This window comes from Chiloscyllium plagiosum, chromosome 3 (assembly GCF_004010195.1).
Source record: "Chiloscyllium plagiosum isolate BGI_BamShark_2017 chromosome 3, ASM401019v2, whole genome shotgun sequence".
Lineage (NCBI taxonomy): Eukaryota > Metazoa > Chordata > Chondrichthyes > Orectolobiformes > Hemiscylliidae > Chiloscyllium > Chiloscyllium plagiosum.
This window is the reverse complement of record NC_057712.1, coordinates 63,399,978-63,422,887: the sequence shown is the minus strand read 5'-3', so window position 1 is coordinate 63,422,887 and position 22,910 is coordinate 63,399,978. Positions and strand designations below refer to the sequence as shown.

The 22,910-nt window shown below is 40.0% G+C and overlaps 1 protein-coding gene across 3 annotated transcripts in view; it reads left to right on the top strand.

The window, feature by feature from the left end:
• The window catches only part of moxd1 (monooxygenase, DBH-like 1), an 88,311-nt gene that overhangs the window by 46,784 nt on the left and 18,617 nt on the right, over window positions 1-22,910 (top strand). For all 3 annotated transcript variants that reach the window (XM_043683260.1, XM_043683269.1, XM_043683278.1), the window contains one exon: window positions 20,358-20,524. In XM_043683260.1, the coding sequence (XP_043539195.1) occupies window positions 20,358-20,524 (167 nt within the window). The remainder of the gene's footprint in view (window positions 1-20,357; window positions 20,525-22,910) is intronic.

Here is a 22,910-nt window from a genome sequence, read left to right as displayed (position 1 = left end):
ACCCTCTGTGTGAAAAAGTTGCCCCTTAGGTCCCTTTTAAATTATCCACTTCCACCCTAAACTTATGCCCTCTAGTTCTTGATTCCCCCACTCCAGGTAAAAGTCTATTTACCCTATCATTGCCCCTCATGATTTTATAAACCTTTTTATATGGTCACCCCTCAGCCTCTGACAGTCCAGGAAAACAGTCCCATCTTGTTCATCCTGTCCCTATTGCTCAAATTCTGCAATTCTGGCAACATCCTTGTAAATCTTTTCTGAACCCTTTCAAGTTTCACAACATCCTTCCAATAGGACATAATGTTCCAAAAGTGGCCTAACCGATGTCCTGTACAGCTGTAACATGGCCTCCCAACTCCTATACTCAATGCTCTGAACAATAAAGGAAAGCACACCAAAATCCTTCTTGACTATCCTATCTACTTGCAATTCTACTTTCAAGGAACTATGAATGCAGTCCAAGGTCTCTTGTTCAACAACACTCCCCAGGATCTGACCAGTAAATGTATAAGTCCTGCTATGATTTGCCTTTCCAAAAGCACTTCACATTTATCTAAAAAAAAAATTCCATCTGCTACTCCTCAGCTCATTGGCCCTAAGATCCCAATGTAATCTGAGGTAACCTTCTTCACTGTCCATGACACCTCTAATTTTGTTGTCATCTGCAAACATACTAACTATATCTCCTATGTTCAAATCCAAATCACTTATATAAATGATGAAAAGCAGTGGCACAGCACTGATCCTTGTGGTCACACTGGTCACAGGCCTCCTGTGAACATCTACCCCCAAACAACTTTTGAAAGTTCTTACCTAATGCCATCAAAATTGGCCTTCCTCCAATTTATAACTTCAACTTTTAGATCTGATTTATCCTTTCCCATTACTTTTTAAACTAATAGAATTATGGTCGCTGGTCCCAAAGTGCTCCCCCACTGACACTTCAGTCACCTGCCCTGCCTCATTTCCCAAGAGTGGGTCAAGGTTTGCACCTTCTGTAGTAGGTACATTCACATACTGAATCAGAAAGTTTTTTTGTACACACTTAACAAATTCCTCTCCATCTAAACTCATAACACTATGGCAGTCCCAGTCTATGTTTGGAAAGTTAAAATCCCTCACCATAGCCACCCTATTATTCTTGCAGATAGCTGAGATCTCTTTACAAATTTGTTTCTCAATTTCCTGCTGACTATTGTTGGGTATATAATACAATCCCAATAAGGTGATCTTATTTCTCAGTTCCACCCAAATAACCTCCCTGGATGTGTTCCCAAGATTAATCTCCTGAAGTATAGCCGTAGTGCTATCCCTGATCAAAAATGCCACTCCCCAACTCTCTCACCCCCCCCCCCCCCCACCTTTCTATCCTACCGATAGCATTTGTATCCTGGAACATTAAGCAGCCAGTCCTGACCATCCCTGAGCCATGTTTCTGTGAAAGGTTGCTATGATATCCCAGTCCCATGTTCTTCACCATGCCCCGAGTTCATCTGCCTTCCCTTTTAGGACTCTTGCATTGAAATAAATGCAGTTTCATTTATCAATCCTCCCTTGTTCTCTGCTTTGTCACTGCCTACCCTGACTGTTTGACTTGCTTCTTTTCCCAACTGTACCAGTCTCAGATTGATCTCTTTCCTCACTATCTCCCTGTGACACCACCCCACCTTACTAGTTTAAATCCTCCTGAGCAGCTCTAGCAAATCTCCTTGCCAGTATATCAATCCCCCTCTAATTCAGGTGCAATTTGTCCTTCTTGTAGAGGTCACTTCTATCCCAGAAGAGGTTCCAATAATCCAAAACTGTGAACTCTTCTCCCCTGCACCAGTTCCTCAGCCATGCATTCATTTGCTCTATCCTCACTAGCTCCTATCAATGGGAGTAATCCAGATATTACTATCCTCGAGAACCTTTTAAAATTCCTGCCTAACTTTCTATATTCTCGCTTTAGTATCTCATCCTTTTCACTTCCTATGTCGTTTGTACCAATGTATACATTGACCTCCTGCTGGTGCCTCTCCCCTTTGAGAACATTCTGCATCCTCTCCGAGATATCCTTGATCCTGGCACCAGGGAGGCAACACACCATTCTGATTTCTTGCTGCCAGCCGCAGGAATGTCTGTCTAGAGTGTCCCCTATCACAATCGATCTCTTGGAACCTTGCATACTCCTCCTTACATTCCAGCCATTGTCAGTATCGGAAACTTGGCTGTTCATGCTATATTCCTCTAAGAGTCCATCACCCCTTCCATTTTCCAAAACAGCATACTTGTTTGAGATGGGGATAGCCACAGGAGACTCCTGCACTACCTACCTCCCTCTTCTATCTTTCCTGGAGTTAACCCATCTACCTGACTGTGTGTCTGTGGCTTTTCTCCCTTCCTATAACTGTGATTCTTCATACCCCCTAGCTCTTCTAAATTCCTTATTGCCTCTAACTGCTGCTCCAACTGATCATGCGATCTGATAGTATTCACAACCAAAGACACTTCCTGCAAACATAATCACCAGTAACATGGAAACTCTCCCTAAACTCCTACATCCAACAGGAAGAGCACATCACTCTACTAAAGGCCATCTTTTCTCCTTCACAATCTACCGACCCAGAAAATAGCACTGTGTTATTGCTCTAAAACAACACTGCTCCAGGCTAACTTAGTACTTATGATTTATATTTTTAAAATTCAATCAAGAGACAGATCTCAATAAATCATTTAATCAAGAAAGAGCCCACTCTACTCACTACTGTAGGTTTACAACAAGGTTACACTTAAAAACTATGTACTTATCTGTTCCTGACTGTGACCTCTCCCACACAGGTTCCTGCAAGGTCAGCTCGGAATTTTGCTGTTTGTTAATGTTTCCTCGACGCACTCTGTCCAGAGATACTTAACTCAAACAGCAAAAGCTGTAACTGTGCAGATTCACTGCTGTATCAGACAGCAGTATAGGTGTCTTTCTCTGATCATACGGTCATTGCTTTTGTCTGTCTTCCTCCTTTTTAAAGTGCTGTTGTTTTGATCTTCTTTCTCCCAAAGTTCCAAAACAATGCAACAGCATATAATGCAGTAATTGCTGCTCCTGGATTTTGAGGACGTCATCTCCAACACCTCCCTCTATAAACTTCAGTTCTCCCAATTCAATACGTGCTACTCTGCAACATGATTCCTAACTAGTAGCCAACTTTAAAATGCTATAAAACAGTCATAGAACTACCAAAAGAACAATTTTTCCTTAATTTGTCAGCCATTCACATCTTATTACAACTTACAACTGAATTCAGATTTGTATGGGATTCTGCTTCGAACGAATTTATCCGCAAGTCCTCTGAACCTACAATCAAATACAGAAGAACCTCGATTATCCGAACGAGATGGGCGGGCACTATTTCATTCGGATAATTGATTATTCAGTTAATTAATTCAATGCCTTTCCTCTGGGGCTCAGAGTTTTCTATTAAGTGTGCTCCCTGTTCAGGTTGAACACCAGTAACAAGACGGCTGCTGCTGCTACCGCCATTTTGAGGGGTGAGGCTCCAAATAGCGCATGCACACAGCCACACGCACAACCTTTTACTGCAACGTTTTGACAGGTTCCACCTCTGCCTTGTACAATGTTACAGAGATTATCTGGGGAAGGGGGTTTAGGGTACACACCTGTGTAGAACTCCAGGGAAAGTGTGGGAAGAGAGAGAGTGGGGTGGGAGGTCAGTCATATAGAGACGGTGCCTGCACTTCCATCAGTCCAGGACTGTTCTCGGCAGCACTTTTACTCACTGTAAACAAAAGACGCAATCAGTGTTGGACACACGTCTTTGATGTAGTGTTTCTTTTGGGACCTTGAGATCGCCTTCGGATAGTCCGATTTTCGGATAATTGGTATTCAGATAATTGAGGTTCCTCTGTATATGCACAAAACCACCCATCATTTTCTATTAGACTGCCAGTGATCAGACAATGAAATCACCAAGTATTCATAAAGTACTTTATAACAAACGTCAGCATTCACTACAAAATTAGACTTTCCCTATTCCATTTGACTGCAACTGCAAAAAGTCAAACAATCCACTTAAAAATTAATTTGTACATGGAATGCATAACTTACCAGCTATTAAATATGGAATGTTTCACTTTGACTATCAGCTTCCAGGTACGGAATGTTTTTTTAAATATCTTGTGTACAAAATAAAAGCTACTTCTCCACAATGATTCGAAGTTAACCTTAACATAAAACTAAAACTTAATAACCTTCAAAACTAAAACTTAAAATCACAAAACCTACTGAACACAGCTCTCCAATCCAATGCAAGTTTTCATGGAAAATATCAATTTTCTGTTCCTCATTTTATGGCCATTGAGAGTCAAATACTAATTAAAGCTGTGCAACAAAATTTTACAGAAGAGGATTAGATTCCTTGTTTTATAAACAAACCATCATTCAGCCTAACAAACCTTTGTTTATTCGAAGCTGTGACAGTATGGCAGCCTATAACTGCAAAATTGAGATGATCCATTCCTGTTCATATTTTTGGACAACTGAGTGCAAACTCCTCTCATACCAGTATAATTTGAAATGAGACATGCTCCACTTGAGGATTGACATTTCCCATTGTGTGCTGAATGGCGCTAGACCACATCCTTTGCTCCATCAGTAAGAAAATTTTATTAACCTTATTGACACAAGTAAATACCTGCATGCTGAATCATCCTTTTGTTTCTTACAAAAATATTGCAGAGAACTTTAATTTAGAGAACCAATGTTTTAGAATTTTGGAACTTCAGAATTCTGTAGGCAATATGAAAGAGGTTCCAATTAGTCTCGATGTACGATTCCTACCCCATGCTCCATTTTTGTCATCTTCAACTAGTTGTTCAAATCTGTTAAAAGTTATGGAATTTATATCCATCGTTTTAGGCATTGCATTCTAAATCATCACTACCTTGCTGCATGATTTTAAGTTTTCCTACTCCAATCTCTGCTTCTTTTACCAATTATATTAAATCTGTACACTTAGTTACTAACCCTTCTTGACCTTGGCTTTCTTTCTCCTAGGAGTTTACAGGGGAACCTTGATTATCCGAACGTGATAGGCGGGCACAATTCCGTTCGGATAATTGATTAATCGGTTAATCGATTAAATGCCTTTCCACTGGGGCTTGGAGTTTTTGAAGTCTGCTCCCTGTTCAGGAGACTGCAGCAGCACACAGCGTGTGAGCCCCACCCCCAACACCACTCCCACGCCCCCAACCCCATGCAACACCGTCCCCTGCCCCCCAACAACGAGACCACTGCTGCTGCTGCCTTTGTGGGGTAAGTCTCCAAATAGCACCCACACACACAACTTTTTACTGCAACTTTTTGGCAGATTCCACCTTTCCCCATGTACAGGACAATGTTGGAGAGATTATCTGGGGAACGGGGGTTTTAGGGTACACCACTGTGTAGAACTCCAGGGAAAGTGTGGGGAGAGAGAGAGGGCGACAGACAGTCATTTGGAGACGGTGCCTGTTTAATCACTGTAAACAAAAGATGCGATCACTGTTGGAAACACATCTTTGATGTAATGTTTCCATCAGGATCTGGAGATCTCCTTCGGATAATCCAATTTTTGGATAAGTGGTATTTGGATAATCGAGGTTCCTCTGTATCTGGTTTTTCCACATATTGGAAACCTTTCATTGCTGCTAACAAGCTGGTAAATCTCCTTTGCACGCTTTCTAAGTCCTTAAAAATTCTTCCTAAAGTTTAGTGATCAGAATTAGCCAGAATACTTCAGCTGGGATCTCAGCATTCTTTTCTATGAGTGTAGCACAGTTTCTTTGCTTTGGAATTCTTGCTTGATACTTAGAATAAGAACAAAGAACAAAAGAGAAATACAACACAAGAACAGGCCCTTTAACTCTCCAAGCCTGTGCCAATCATCATGCTGTAACTAAACCAAAAAAACAGACCGTCTGTCCTTATTCGGCCTGTATCCCTCTGTTCCCTCCCTTTCATGTAACCATCCAGATGCCTCTTAAATGTCTCCAATGTATCTGCTTTCACCACCTCCTCTGGCAGTGCATTCCAGGCTCCTACCACTATCTGTGAGAAAAGCTTCCCTTGCACATCACCCTTAAACTTTCCTACTCTCACCTTGAACTTGTGCCCCCTTGTAATTGACTCTGAGGGAAAAAGCTTCTGACTATCCACCCTATCTATGCCTCTCATAATTTTGTAGACCTCTATCAAGTGTCTTCTCAGGCACCGTTTTCCGATGAAAACAATCCCAGTCTTCTTAAACTTTCCTCATAGCCATTGCCCTCGAGACATGGCAACATCTTGGTGAACCTTCTTGACACTCTCCAATGCTTCCATTTCCTTCTGGTAGTGTGGTGACCAAAACTACACACGGTACTCCAAATGCAATCTAACAAGGGTTTTATATAGCTGGAACATGGTTTGTCAACTCTTGTACTCCATGCCTTGGCCAATGAAGGCAAGTATGCCATATGCCTTCTTAATCGCCTTGGCCACCTGTGTTGTTCCCACTTTAGGGAACTGTGGACCTGCACTCTCAGATCCGTTCCTTAGGGTTTTGCCATTTCCAGTATAATTCACACCTAAATTTGATCCTCTCAAGTTCATCATCTCACATTTGTCTGGATTAAACTCTAACTGCCATTTCTGTGCCTACGTTGCCAATCTTTTCTGCATTAAGAGCTTTCAAACATTTAAATACCCTTTCTAAAAAAACAAATCTCTTTCAATTTATTTCCCCAATACCTCCGACTTAACTGTGGCATGGACATCATCCTCTTTATTGAAAACAGATGCAAAGTACTGATTTAATACTTCAACCATGCCTTCTGACTCTATGTGAAAACTTCTATTTTGACACTCACCAGTGCTTCTTCCTTGTATTTTTTATAGCTATTTATAAGTTTTTAAGAATCAGCTCTTGTATTTCTTTTTTGGATCCCTGCTAATCTGTTTTTATGCACTCTCCTTGAACCTCTCATTTCCTGGTGCAACCATCCCCGACTTCTTTGTATTCAGCTCGGTATTGTATCTGTTTTGAAACAACATTCATCACATGCTTCATTTTCTGTTTAACTCCTTGTATGTTTAGTCATCCAGGGATTAATAGTTGTGGAGGTCTGCCCTTGCCCCTTTCAACAAGAAAGAGCTTGGGTAAAAACTAGACACATGGCAACAAAGACTTCTCATTGTTCACTTACGGTCTTAGATAGCCAGCCATTCATTCCAATCCATCCAACCTTCTCGAATTTAAATCTTCTCATTTGATTTGTCCTTTTTCTAAAGCTAGTATAAGTCTAATGATATTATGTCAGTCTAAATGTTTGTGCTCAAGTATCTGGAGTAGGGCTGAAATGGCAGCCTTCCAATATAGAGGTGAAATTACTGCCAAGTGGTCTAAGGCTGACACTGAAGGGTTTTTCTGAAGGAGGGAATGGAAAAAGCGAGGAAAGACATGGGCTCGCATCCCGAAGGAGTAAATTGTCCACAAAGGAGCAAAGAGTTGATCTATACTTCAATTCAATTTCGCTATATTTGCTCTATGTCTCTTAAAAGCCATACATTTTCAAAAATCTGTTGCCTCATGAAAACTTCAACTGATCCAGGATCCACAACCTTTTTGGAGGACGGAGTTCCAGATTTCCACTGCCCTTTGTGTGGAACAAGCACTTACTATTTTCCTTTTGAAGTGGCCAAGATCTAAGATTAAGACTTTGCAACCTTGTTCTGGATTCCTCCACCAGAGAAAATCATTCTGTGGATATCTTTTTGAATCCTTAAATATTTTCCATGCCTCCATTTGTTCATTACCTAATCTGAAGCATCAAAACCAGTGATAAGTGAGTGATCTGACTCAGTCTTATCGAGGATTCCAAAGCATCACAGATGCCAGGTTTCAGTTAGTTTAATTAATTCCATGTGCTATCAAGAAAAGGCTGAAGGCAGTAGATACTGCAAACACTGTAGGCTCCGACAATATACTGACAATAATTCTGAGGACTTGTGATTCAAAATGAGCTGTGCCCCAAGCCAAGCTGTTCCATAATAGCTATAACAGTGGCATTTACTTGGAAAAGTCAAAAATTGCTCTTTATATCATGTGCATATAAAGCAGAGCAAGTTAACCCAGCCATTTGTCCCCTATCCATTTCCTCCTGATCATCTGCAAAGTGACAGAGGTTGACAGTGCAATCAAGTAAGAGAGTATGGTGCTGGAAAAGAACAGATCAGCCAACATCCAAGAAGCAGGAGAATCGACATTTCGGGCATAAGCCCTTCATCAGGACTCACTTTCTTCTACTTTGCAAGTAACACTTACAAAGAAATAGGTTGCTCACAAACAGTTAGTTTGAGTTCTGGAAGGGTCTGACTTTGTTGTAGCCATTGTCAAAATCCAGAAGCGAGAAAGTGTGACAGCCCTTGACATTGAGCAGCTTTTGAGAAAGTGTGACAACAAGGAGCCTGAACAAAACTGGAGTCAATGGGAATCGGAGGGAAAGGTGTCCACTGGTTGGAGTCATACCTGGCATGAAGGAAGATGAATGTGGATGTTGGAATTAAATCATCAAGACCCAGGTCATCATTGCAGGAGTTCCTCAGGGAGTGTCCTCAGCCCAACCATTTTCAGTTGGTTCATCAATGACCTTTACAAGATCATAAGGCCAGAGATTAAGGATGTCAGTGGTGAGTGCACAGTGTTCAACACCATTTGCAAATCAGATATTGAAGCAGCCCGTTTCATATGAGCAAGACCTAGATAAAATGCAGGCTTATGCTGTTCAGTGACAAGTAACATTTATGCCTTAAAAATGCTAGGCAGTGATAATTTGCAATAACAGAGAAAATAACTATTTCTCTAGATAGTCGATAGCAATTCTATGGATGCTGAATCCACCACTATCAACATCTTGAGGGTTACCATTGACCAGAAGTTGAACACTATTAGTCATCATTGATTGGGTGGGGATCTGGAATGCAGTGCTGAGGAGACTAGGAGTAGCAAGAAACGTCATGCTGATGAGCACTTGAAATGATATAACATTCTAGGCTATGGACTGGAAAATGAAATTTATGTAGATTGGGTCTGTGCTGACCTATGGACAAAAGGGCCTGTTCTATACTGTATGATTCTATATCAATACTGTGTCTGGGTGGCATAGTGCTCAGTGGTTAGCACTGCTGTCTCACAGCACCAGGGACACAGGTTTTCCTGCCTCAGGTGACTGTGTGGGTTTCCTCCCACAATCCAAAGATGTGCAGGTCAGGTGAATTGGTCATGCTAAATTGTCCATAGTGTTGGGTGCATTGGTCAGGGGTAAATATAGGGTGGGGGAATGGGTCTGGGTGGGTTGCTCCTCTTTGGAGGGTCAGTGTGGACTTGTTGGGCCAAAAGTCTTGTTTCCATACTGTTGGGAATCTAATCTAATGAAAAAAAAGAGGTGAGAGGCTAAGAATTCTGTGGCAAGTAACTCACTGCCTGTTTCCTCAATGCCTGTCCAAAATCTATTAGGCAGAAGTTAGGAGTGTAATGGAATACTGTCTACTTGGCTTGGTGGTGTACCTCCAACAACACTCAAGAAACTCAGCATAATTTGGGACAAAACAGTGAGCTTGATTGACAACACATTTACCACATTCAATTGAATGGACTTCAATTTGTGCATAGAATAGAATCCTTACATTATGGAAGCAGGCCATTCAGCCCATCAAGTCCATGTCACCCCTCCAAAGAGCAACCCACCCAGACCCACTCCCTACCCTTTCCCTGCATTTCCCATGGCTAACCTACCTAACCCACATATCCATGGACATAGTTGGCCAGTCCACCTAACCTGCATGTTTTTGGATTGTGGGAGGAAACCAGAATACCTGCAAGAAATCTGTGCAGACACTGGAAGAATGTGCAAACTCCACATAGACAGTTGCCTGAGTCTTGAAACAAATGTGGGTCTCTGGTGCAGTGAAGCAGCTGTGCTAGCTACTGAGCCATTGTGCCATCCTATTACTTTCTCCTTTGTTTCACTTAAAGTGTAAGGATATTTTGATGACTGGCCCTTTGTCAGGCTGATAACTAACATACACACATTAGTGTTGAGTCAGTTTATACTCCTTTTTTCTGTTTATCCCTTTTGGGTAAAACACCAGATGACTTTCTGCTGAGAGGGGGCGTGGTCAGCTCCTTTGTTAACTATTGTTAATTTTCTTCTTGTTTGAGTTTTCCCTCAAAGTTTATGGGTGCAACACAGGTCTTTTCCAGGCAGTCACTGAATTTGCAAACATCTGAACAATGAACAAGAGTAGGCCACTTGGCCCAATGAGCCTGCTCTGCCACTTAATTAGGCCATGGCTGATCTAATCTTAACCTCAACTCTACATTCCTGCATATCCCTCATAATCCTTTTGGTAATCGAAAATCTATTTACATCTAGAACATAGAATATTACAGTGCATTACAGGCCCTTTGGCCCTCGATGTTGCACCGACCTGTGAACCAATCTGAAGTCCATCCACCCTAAACTATTCCATTTTCACCCATACATTTATCCAATGACCATTTAAATGTCCTTAAAGTTGATGAGTTTACTACTGTTGCAGACAGAGCATTCCATGCCTCTACTACTCTCTGAGTAAAGAAACTACCTCTGATATCTGTCCTACATCTATCACCCCTCAATTTAAAGCTATGTCCCCTCCTGCTGACCGTCACCATCCAATGAAAAGGCTCTCACTGTCCACCCAGTCTAACCCTCTTATTAACTTGTATGCCTCCATTAAGTCTCCTCTTAACCTTCTTCTCTCTAATGAAAATAGCTTCAAGTCCCTCAGCCTTTCCTCAAGGCTTTCCCTTCATACCAGCAACATCCTAGTAAATCTCCTCTGAACCCTTTCCAGAGCTTCCACATCCTTCATGCAATGGGGTGACCAGAACTGCACACAATATTTCAAGTGCAGCTGCACCAGAGTTTTGTACAGCTGCAGCATGACTTCATGAAACTCAATCCCTCGACCAATAAAAGCCAGTACACCATATGACTTCTTAACAACCCTATCAACCTGGGTGGCAATTTTCAGGGATCAAATGTACAAGTACACCAAGATCTCTCTGCTCATCGACACTGCCAAGAATCTTACCATTAGCCCAGTACTCTGCATTCCTGTTGCTCCTTCCAAAGTGAATCACCTCATGTGCTTCCGCATTAAACTCCATTTGCCAACTCTCAGCCCAACACTGCAACATCCTTCCGCACTATCCACAACTCCACCGACCTTCGTGTCATCTGCAAATTTACTAACCAATCCTTCTACAACCTTATCCAGGTCATTTATAAAAATGACAAACAGCAGTGGAACCAAAACAGATCCTTGTGGTACATCACTAGTAACTGAACTCCAGGATGAACATTTTTCATCAAACACCACTCTGTCTTCTTTCAGCCGGCCAATTTCTGATCCAAACTGCCAAATCACCCTCAATCCCATACCTCCGTATTTTGGATAATAGTCTACCATGGAGAACGTTCTCAAACACCTTACTGAAATCTATGTACACCACATCAACCGCTTTACCCTCATCCACCTGTTTGGTCACATTCTCAAAGAATTCAATAAGGTTTGTGAGGCATGACCTATTCTTCACAAAACTGTGTTGACTATCCCTAATCAACTTATTCCTTTATAGATGATTATAAATCCTATCTCTTATAACCTTTTCCAACAACTGAAGTATGGCTCTCAGGACTATAAATTCCAAGGTTGTCTCTACTCCCTACACAGACCCATTTCCTTTGACTAATGCACCTAACACTATGGGCAATTTAGCATGACCAATTCACCTGACCAGCACATCTTTGGACTGTGGGAGGAAATTGGAGCATCCAGAGGAAACCCACACAGACACTGGGAGAATGTGCAAACTCCACACAGACAGTCGCCCAAGGCTGGAATTGGACCCTGGTGCTGGGAGGCAGCAGTGCTAACCACTGTGCCACCGTGCCACCCTGAAAAGGATATTATGAGGGGTTGGAGGGCTTGAGCTATAAGGAGAAGCTGAATATGTCGAGGCTACTTTCCCTGGAGCATCGGAGGCTGGAGGGATGACCTTATAGAAGTTTATAAAATTATGAGCATATAGATAGGGAAATAGACAATGAGTTTTCCTTGGGGTGGGGGAGTTCAATGCTAGAGGGAACTGGTTTAAGGTAAGAGGGGAAAGTTTTAAAAGGGCCATAAGGGACAACTTTTTCACGCAGAGGGTGGTGCGTGTATGGATGAGCTGCAGAGAAGATGGTTGAAGCTGATAAAATTAGAACATTTAAGAGGCACCTGGATGGGTATATGAATAGGAAGGATTGAGAGGGATATGGGCCAAGTGCTGGCAAATGGGACTAGATTTATCTAGGCTATCTGGTCAACATGGACGAGTTGAATCAAAGGGTCTGTTTCCGTGCTATACATCTCTATGACTCTGTGTTTGAGCTCTGCAACCCCTCACTACTCAGATAAGATGCTTTTTTAATCTATCTGCTAAAATGGACAATTTTACACTTTCCCACATTATACTCCATTTGCTAGATCTGTGTCCACCCACTCAAACTATTTGTCTCCTTATCTAGACTCCTTGTGTCCTCTTCACAACTCACTAAGGGGAGGTGATTATCCATTAATCCAGAGACTGTGATAATGTTTTGGGGATCTGGATTAAATCCTGCCATGACAAATGGTGGAATTTGAATTCAATAACTATCTGGAATTAAGTTAAAAATCACACAACACCAGGTTATAGTCCAACAGGTTTAATTGGAAGCACATGAGCTAGTGTGCTTCCAATTAAACCTGTTGGACTATAACCTGGTGTTGTGTGATTTTTAACTTTGTACACCCCAGTCCAACACCAGCATCTCCGAATCATATCTGGAATTAGTAATCTAATGATGATTATGAAATCATTCACAATTGTCAGGGAAAGCCCACCTAGTTTACTAATGTCCTTCAGGAGAGAATCTGCTGTCTTTACCTGGTCTGGCCAACATGTGACTCCAGACCCACAGCAATGTGGTTTGCACTTAACTGTCCTCTGGGCAATTAGAGATGGGTTATAAATGTTGGCTTATCCGGTGACTCCCACATCCTGTAAATGATTTTTTTGAAAAAAAAAATTCCTGCCTATCTTTCTGTCACCAGCAAATTTAGCTACCATCCCTTTGTCCAAATCATTTATATAATAGGAAAGACAGAAAGAGGCAAGAGAGGAGGGAGTAGCATTTTGATTATGGCAAATAATTTTACTCTCATTATAGAGGATACTTCTGAGGGATCATTTTGGTGAAAATATATGGGTTGAAATTAGAAATAAGAGAGGGATGATCACCTTGATGGGATTGTACTATAGGTTCCCCCAGTAGTCAGAGGGAAATTGAGAAGCAAATTTGTAGAGATCTCCAATACATGTAAGAATAATCTGGTTGTAATAGTAGAGGATTTTAATTTTCCAAATATTGACTAGGACTGCCATGGTGTTAAAGATTTGGATTGTGAAGAATTTGTTAAACATGTTCAAGAGTCATTTTGTGATCAGTATGCTAATGTTCCCACTAGAGAAGTTGACCTTCACTTGGGAAATAAGGTAGGCAAGTGACTAAAGTGATAGTTGTGGAATGTTTTGTGTTATGGACCAGGGCAGATCCCCTCCAAATATGTCAAGAATGTGGCCCAGACCCTAACTTTGCTAGTTGTTTTAAGCAGGTGTAACATGGATAGTCTAGGAGGGTTGCAGTTGGTCAACTCACTTGGTTTTAAATAAAACAGAATTTATTTACAAGATTATTGAGTGAAACGCAAACAAAAAAGTACAGAATACAGAATAACCTATCTGAAAACCCAACAGACAATCCCAACTTAATGATGCTGTTTCAACCAGTTGCAACAATCCCCATAAACACCCCTGAGGCACAAAAGGTAAAGTCAAACACTGGGTCTTACAGAAGTCAGAGTACCATCCTGGACCTGCATCTGTGGATCCAACAGCTTCACAACACTACTGCTAAAAACCAAACCAAACCAGAGAAAAGCTGATATGGGAGAACTGTCCACTCTCCTTTCATTGTTTAAGTGCTTTTTTTTCAAAAAAATGGAAGCCTGTTGTCTGAGGCAGTATCTGTTACCTATAATCAAATTTACCCTAAAAACCTTCAACTTAGACTTCTCGGAGTTTGTGTCTTTTACAACCTCTCTGATATAAAAAAAAGGCCAAGGACAACATAACCTTGTTAAAGGAGCAACATGATCACATTTGGGACTAGTGATCATAATAATATTGGTTTTAGAATATTATGGAAAACTTATCTTTTTCTCCAAAAAGTTAAAAGTTCATTTGGAGAGGTAAGGAATGACTAAGGATAGTCAGCACAGTTTTAGGTGAGGAAAATTGTGTTTCACAAACTTGATTGAGACTTTTAATCAAGCAATCAAAAAGATTGAGGGCAGAGCAGTTGTCATTGTTTACTTGGACTTCAGTAAAGCCTTTGACAAGGTTCCATAAGGTAGACTAATCAGGAAAGTCAGATCATGCTGGATTCAGAGTGGACACAAAATTGGCTTTGTGGTACGAGACAGAGGATGGTAGTGGAGAGTTATTTTTCAGACAGGAGGCCTGTGATCAGGGTTGTTCTACAGGTATTGCTACTAGGTCCACATTTATTTGCTATTTATGTAAATGATTTGGGTGAGAATATAGGAGACATGGTTGGTAAGTTTGCAGATGCCACCAAAATTGGTGATATAGTGGACAGTGGAGAAGGATATCTAAGATTACAAAGAGATCTTGATCAATTGGTTCAGTGGCTTGAGGAGTGGCAGATAGAGTTTACTTTGGACAAATGCGAGATATTGCATTTTGGTAATACTAACAAGGACAGGGCTTAAACAATTAGTAGCAGGTTAGTGTTGTAGAACAGGAAAACCTAGAGGTTCAGATACTTAATTCTTTGAAATTTAAATCACAGGTAGTCAAGGTGATTAAAAACACATTTAGCATGCTTGCCTTCATTGTTCAGACATTTAATTATCAGAGTTGGGATGCCAAGTTGAAGTAGTATAGGACGTGGATGAGGCCTCTTCTGGAGTCCCGTGTGCAGTTTGGTCGCTTTATTATAGGAAGGATAACATTAAGCTAGACAAGGTCCAGTAAAGATTTACCATGATGCTGCCAAGAATGGAAGGTTTGAGATGTAAAAATAGCCTGGAAAGGCTGGGACTTCTTTCATTGGAGCGTAGGAGTTTGAGGGGCGACCTTATTCAGATTTATAAAATCATGAGGGGCATAAATAATGTGAATGACCAAGATCTTTTCCCTAGGATGGGGCAGTTCAAAACTAGGCGGCATATCTTTAAAGTGAGAGGAGAAAGATTTAAAAAGGACATGAGGGTCAACTGTTTTATACAGAGAGTGGTTTGTGTGTGGAATGAACTTCCAGAGGAAGTGGTTGATGAAGGTACAGTTACAACATTTAAAAGATGTTTGGATAAGTTCATGAACAGGAAAGTTTGGACGGATATGGGCCAAGTGTGGGCAAGTGGGACGCGTTTACTTTGGGAATACAGTTGGCGTAGACTGGTTGGACGGACAGGTCCGGTTCCATGCTGTATGGCTCTAAATTGTAAAAAGATGTGTGTAAATTGATTTTATGTGTGTGAATAGTCACCAATTTAGCAGTTGAGGCCAAGTTAAATGTAATGTTCTCAGTGAAAATTAGTACATGTAATTTTACATCAAGTGGGTAACAGCTGGTTATTAGATTATTTCAAGAATCCTTATTTAGTAACTTATGTATTAAATAGTTAAAACAGATACATTTAATTGTTTCCCATTTTATGGCCTATATTCTGTGACAAGCACATCCATGCTATTGACAGGTCTTAAAATGAAATTGTGCAGGTATTAAAAATTAACTTAAATGTATTTACATCATAGGAAATGAAAGTTTCATAGCACTGTTATTCACAAATACAATATTTATAGTATTTCAACAATAATTTCTGTAAATTCAAATAAAAAAATTATGTTAATTGAATGGTGAATATACTGCATTAAGATTTTAATCAGTGTTTAGAGCTCTTAAATTCGCTTTTTGCTTTGAAAGGCATTAGAATATAGTAGATAAACTAAGTTCATTGAAGTGAGCATAGAATAGAATCAAATGTATGATGCCTGTTAAAATAATGTAAGCAATTAGAGGGAATTTATCCAATATAAAGTATGAATTAAAGGCATTCACACAGACAGAAAAGGGCACTGTGAAACACAACTTTGCAGTATCAATAACAGAAGTTACTGGAAAAACTCAGCAGGTTTGGCAGCATAAGATGTAGGAGCAGAAATTAGGCCATTTGGCCCATTGAGTCTGCTCCGCCATTAAAATTTGGCTATAAGTTTCTCAACTCCATTCTTCCACTTTATCCACGTAACCCTTGATCCCCTTGATAGTCAAGAACCTATCAATCTCTGATTTAAATATACTCAATGATCTGGTCTCCACAGCCTCTGTGGCAATAAATTCCACAGATTCCCCACTCTCTGGCTGAAGAAGTTTCTCCTTATCTCCGTTCTAAAATGTCTTCCCTTTACTCTAAGGCTGTGCCCTTGGGTCCTTATCTCTCCACCAATGGAAACATCTTCCCAACATCCACTCTGCCCATGCTGTTCAGTATTCTGTAAGTTTAGAACATATTTCCACCCCACCCCAATCCTTCTAAACTCTATTGAGTATAGTCCTCAAATGTTCCTCATTCCTGGGATCTTTCTTGTGACCCTGCTCTGGACCCTCTCCAGGGCTACTGCTAAGGTATGGGCCCAAAACTGCTTACAATATTCTAAATGTGATCTGACCAGAGCCTTATAAAGCCTCAGAAGTACATCCCTGCTTTTATTTTCTAGTCCTCTTGAAATGAATGACAACATTGTATTTGCCTTTCTAACGACTGACTCATACTGCAAGTTTACCTTAAGTGAGACCTGTGCACTTAAGATTTCTGAATTTTCTCCCCATTTAGAAAATAGTCCATGCCTGTGTTCTTTCTACCAAAGTGCTTGACCAGGCACTTTCCCACCTTGTATTTCATCTGCCAGTTCTATGTCCACTCTTCTAACCTGTTTTAAACTTTCTGCATCCTCCCTGCCTCCTCAATATTACCTGCCCCTCCATCTATCTGCAAACTTGACCAGAATGCCCTCAGATCCTTTATCCAGATAATTAATGTATAAAGTGAAAAGTTGTTGTCCTAACACTGACCCTGTGGAACACGATTAGTCACCAGCTTCCACCCTGAGAAGGACCCTTTTATCCCCAATCTCTGCCTTCTGTCGGACAGCCAGTCTCTATCCATGCTAGTACCTGGCCTCTAATACCATGAGGCCTTAGTCTTACTCAGCAGCCTCCTGTGCGGCACACTACCAAAGTCCAGGTAGGTAACATTCATTGGCTCTCCTTAGTTTAACTTGCTCATTATCTCAAAGAATACTAACAGATTTGTCAGGCATGACTTCCCCTTGATGAAGCTGTGTGGACTTTGCCCTATTTTACCATCCACTTCCAAATATTCAGAAATCTCATCCTTCTCAATGGGCTTCAAAATCTTACCAAAGCATATGTCAGGCTAATTGGCCTATAATTTCCTGTCTTTTGCCTTGCTGCCTTCTTAAACAGGGGGGGGTACATTAGTGATTTTCCAGTCCTCTGGGACCCTCCCTGACTCTCTGTTATGGACTAGGCCAGAACCCCTCAAAACATTTCAAGAAGGAAGCCCAGACCCGAATTTTGCGAGTTGTTTTAAGCAGGTGTGAACTGGATATTCCAGGAGTGATGCAGCTGGCCCAACCACTTAGTTTTAAACAAAACAAAATTTATTTGCAAGATTACTGAATGAAACATAAACAAAAGAGGACAGAATGCAGAATAACTTAATTTAAAAAACCCAATCAACTCTATTGCAACTTCATGATGCTGTTCCAAATACTGCAACATCCCCATAAATATCCCCGGCAAAAAAGATAAAATCAAACATAGGGTCCTGCAGGAGAAAGAGATGGCAGACAGATTAAGCACGGAATGCATTTTTCTATGCAGCTGTTTCTTTGACCAGCAGCCTCAAAAACTAACAGCTTGCTAAAACGGAAAAAAAACAGAGAGGTTAGCTGGGAGAACTGGTCATTCCCCTTTAATTGTACAATTTTGTTTTATACTTGAAAGCCTTTTGTCTGAGGCAGTATCTGTTATCTATAATCAATTGGCCCTAAAACCCATTCAAACCAGACACATCAGATTCTATGCATTTATGACTTCTCTTGCAAAAAAAAAACAAAGACAAACTAACTTTGTTAAAGGAGCGGCATCATCATAAGTAATACCTGAAAGATTACCACGAAAGACTCCACTGTCTCTTCAGTTATCTCCTTCAGAACTCTCGGGTGAAGCTCATCTGGTCCAGGCAATTTATCCACTTTCAGACCTTTTAGTTCTTCTAGCACGTTCTCCTTGGTGATGGGGTGATGGCCACTGTAGTCATCTCTGCCTCCTGACTCTTTTGAAGTTTTGGGATATTAATCGTGTCTTCCACCATGAAGACTGATACAAAGTGTTTATTCAGTTCTACAGCCATTTCTTTGTTCCCCATTACTACTTCTCCAGCATCATTTTCCAGCAGTCCAGTGTCCACTTTTGACTCTCTTTCACCCTTTAGATATCTAAAGAAATGCTTGCAATCTTTCCTAATATTGCAGGCTAGCCTTTGCTCAAATTTAATCTTCTCCTTTCTTACTTTTTTCTTCGTTATCCCCTGTTAGTCTTTGGAGGCTTCCCAATCCTCTGGCTTCCCACTGCCCTTCGCTACATTATATGCTTTCTCTTTTGCTTTTATGCAGGTCAGCCACGGTTGCCTCATCCTCTCTTGATCAAATGATTGAAGGATCACAATTGAAATTGGAGTGAATTAGAAGGCAGGAATTAACCCAGAGTTGGGGTTGGAAAGGATAAATTCTATTTTTTATGATTGGCTTTGGGGCAAGCTAGGACTGAGAATGGAGGTACATTAATAATCAGGACCTTGAAAAGTGCTGGGGAATAAGGGTCAACATTTCAGGAACAAGTATATTAAGAGTACTGAATTAAGTATGCAAGAGGCCAGTGATCATACATTTTTGAATTAATGACTTTTTGTGAAGGGCAGTGAAGTGAAAAGGGGTTAGGGCTTTAAAAAAGTAATTCATCCACATAGTAAAGACATAGGTAAGGATTTGGGGTCGAAGAAGTTAAAAAAGGGACATAAACAGGGAATGTACATGAAGATAAATGATGCACAGAAGTACGGTGTTATTATGACACAGGAAGTGGCAATTCAGCCCATCATGCCTGCACCAGCTCTTCAAACAAGCATCATTATCTGGTGCCAATCTCCTGGATTATAACACTATCACACTGGATCAAGAATGATTTATTGTCTCATAAAATACATTATTGCTATGTAGGAAGTGATTCATTTTTATTGTTCATTATGAACTTATGATTATGGCTTGTTCTGTGGTTGATATCTAAAATAAATAATTAAACTAAATATTTAGGCATGAAAATAAGATGGTGGCCGAATTTATTGCAATGTAACATACTGTGTCATCAAGTGTGGATTACAAGTGCACAGCCATCATGCAACTGCATTACCTATTTCAGTTCTGATATCATCAGGAGCTGCCATGTAGACCTTTTGTCATAATCAACCTTTTCCGAGATGTTACTATACACCTCTGGAGCAGGTGGGACTTGAACCTGGGCCTCCTGGGCCAGGAAGAGGTACACTACCACTATGCAGTGTAAAAGCCAGTGAAGCCCTCTTGAGAGTGAAATTGTAGTAAATTTCTAAAATTCTGATTTGAATTTGGAACTGATTTTGTAGAGGCTTATTTGCAAAATGCCTCACCCAGTTTCATCTCTGCCCTCTGGATACAGTGTGGACCCATACTAAAGTAGAACAGGAAATATTTCAAAAACATACTTCCTACAACATGTTTGAATCATTAAAGATAAATGTTTCTCATTTAAGTATAAGGTTAACAATTAAAATTAGAGTTGGAATAAATAATTTGCTGCCAATCTTAGTTACTATCTTACACACTACTGTTAGCCTTAGGATTGCACTATGCACTAAAAGTAAAGAAGTAGGAGGAAGCTCATCAAACGAACAAAGTACATCTATGGAGAATTTAATTTCACCTTTTGTTTATTAAATGAACAAGTCAGCCTTGAAATTTTGTTTTCTAACTTGTCTACTTAACTATTGTTTATTTTTATAGGATATGTAGACAGCTCTGGGTTAAAACTGCTGTATACACCTGTGTTGAGAAAGTATGATGCTGGAGTTATTGAAACTGGAGTTTGGGTCAGTCTTTACCACATGATACCACCCAATATGCCAAGTTATACTTCACAGGGTCATTGCACCATGGAATGCCTAGAGGAGGTAAGCTCCCATATCGTCCGCTGAGAATAACTATTTATTTCTGAATCTGGCTTTATGTTGATTTGCACTGAGATTGGTTTTAGTGTAGTGACTGAGAAGGAAGACACTGATACTGAGTTGTGGTATTGATGTCCTTGTGCAACAAGTTCACCATTAATCAGAGACATGTTATTCTTTACCAGGTCAGAGTGATAATAGTGAAAATATGTTTGTACTAAATGTATTTGCTTTGCATAGTGCTGTTTCTGGAATCTCTAGTGCCTCTACAAGGATGTTTGCCGACCTCTCAAATTTAATCCGTTCTGAATATAGTAATAGATACACATGAAATAGGAGCAGAAGTAGCCCATTCAACCCTTCAAGCCTGCTGCACCAGTGAACAAGAATATGGCCGATATGTTTGTTTGTGTTCCAATTTTTATATTCCAATCTACTTCCAACTAACTTTTGATTCCCCTGCCTAAGAAGAATCTAACTCCTTCTGCCTTAAGAATATTCAATGATCCCACCTCAACCAGCTTCTAAGAGAGTTTCAAAGTCGGACAACATTCGAAGATTTTAAAAAAAGTCATATCATATGTGTCTTAAAAGGGTGACTGCTATAGTTTAAAGCAGCATCACCAATTTCTGCATGTCCACTTTATCAAGACCATTCAGAATCTTTTATACTTCTATCAAAATAATATTAATTTATTGAAACTTTAGTGAAAACAGGCCCAGCATGTCCGATCTTCCCTCATAAGACAATCAGCTCATTCCTCTTGTCAATGCTATAAACCTCCTCTGAACTGCATCCAAAACATTTACATCCTTCCTTGAATAGGGAAATCAAAGCTTCACACAGTATTTGTTGTGTGGTCACTTTATAACTGAAATATAACATCCTTATGTTTATGTCTATTCTTGCCAAAATAAAAGTTAGCATTCCAATAGACCTCTGACTTCTTTGCTGTACATGCAAACTAACCTTTTGTAACGCATGCACTAGAACACACAGATCCTTCTGCCCTTGGAATTATACAGCTGTTCTGTGTTTAAGTAATAATCTGGTTTTATATTGTCCCTGTCAAAGTGAACAATTTGACATTTTTTTGATGTTTTACAGCATCTGTCTGCCAGATTTTGCCCAATCATTTAACCTGTTATGGACCAGGCCCAACCCCTCAAAACATTTTTAAGCAGGTACTTTGCTATTTGTTTTAGGTAAGTGTATAGTGGGTATTCCTGGAATGAATTAGCTGGTCCGACTGCAAAGTTTTAAACAAACAGAATTTATTTACAAAATTACGGAATGATACACAAAGAACATAAAACAGAATACCGGATAATTTATCTTACCTAAAAACCCGACAAACTATCTCGATTTAATGATGCTGCCCCAAAGATACTTACAACAATCCCCATAAAAAGACTCCTTAGCACAAAGAGTTAAAAATGACACAGAAAGCTTACAGGTTACGAAGTCAGAAGGAAGGAGAGAGCCAGCAGTTTTTCTGCGCACACACTGCTGCTAAACTGAATCTAAATGAAGGCTCGCTACCCAGCTAGCTGGCCACTCCCCTTTGATTATACCTTTTTTTAAAAGACATGAAAGCCTTAGGCCGGAGGCATTATCTATGGGGGGTGAACAAAGAGGGCCTCAATAAACCTTTCAAGCCCAGCCTAGTTGGAGCCGAGCCAATTAACCCCTCTCTGGGGAAAACAAACTCAAGGACATAGTAACCTCATAAAAAGACTAACATTGTGACAAACCTACCTGCATTCTTGTTATGTCCTCTTTTGTTCCTTAAAAATGAATTTTGAATAGATTTCTTGCCTTGCTCTTTTATTACTATAAATGGTGTAATTTTGCCAGGGTTTGCAAAATGGTAATATCTGAAATAAAAACTTGACCAGTTTTAAACCATTTTTAGTGTTTAATGAAATAATCCATACCAACTTAAAATATTTGAAACTACAGGTGTGTCTAACATGTTTTGGTCTTAAAACCTTTTTAATGTTTTAATTTTAAAACATTTTAATTATCTGATATCTTATACACCAATATTTATTGACAGGGTTTTTGACATGGTGCACACTTCCTGTGAATATTAACCCTCTTTGCTTGGGCACAGTTTTACAATAGAAAAAAGAATACTATAGTCTAATCAATTTTTCACAATCATGCTTTATATTTGAATCACTGGTATATATAAAACTTCCTTTAGAATCATTTTTAGCTAATTTAATTTTTTATTGAAAACTATGTTCACATTTATGAATTTATATAAAAATGAGTCTAACAAATTACAAATTTCACAATTCTATAACTAAAATTTCCAAACTAGATTATTTTATGTCTTCAAATATTGTGTTGATAGTTTTTCTTTGAAAGTCAGTTATGCCT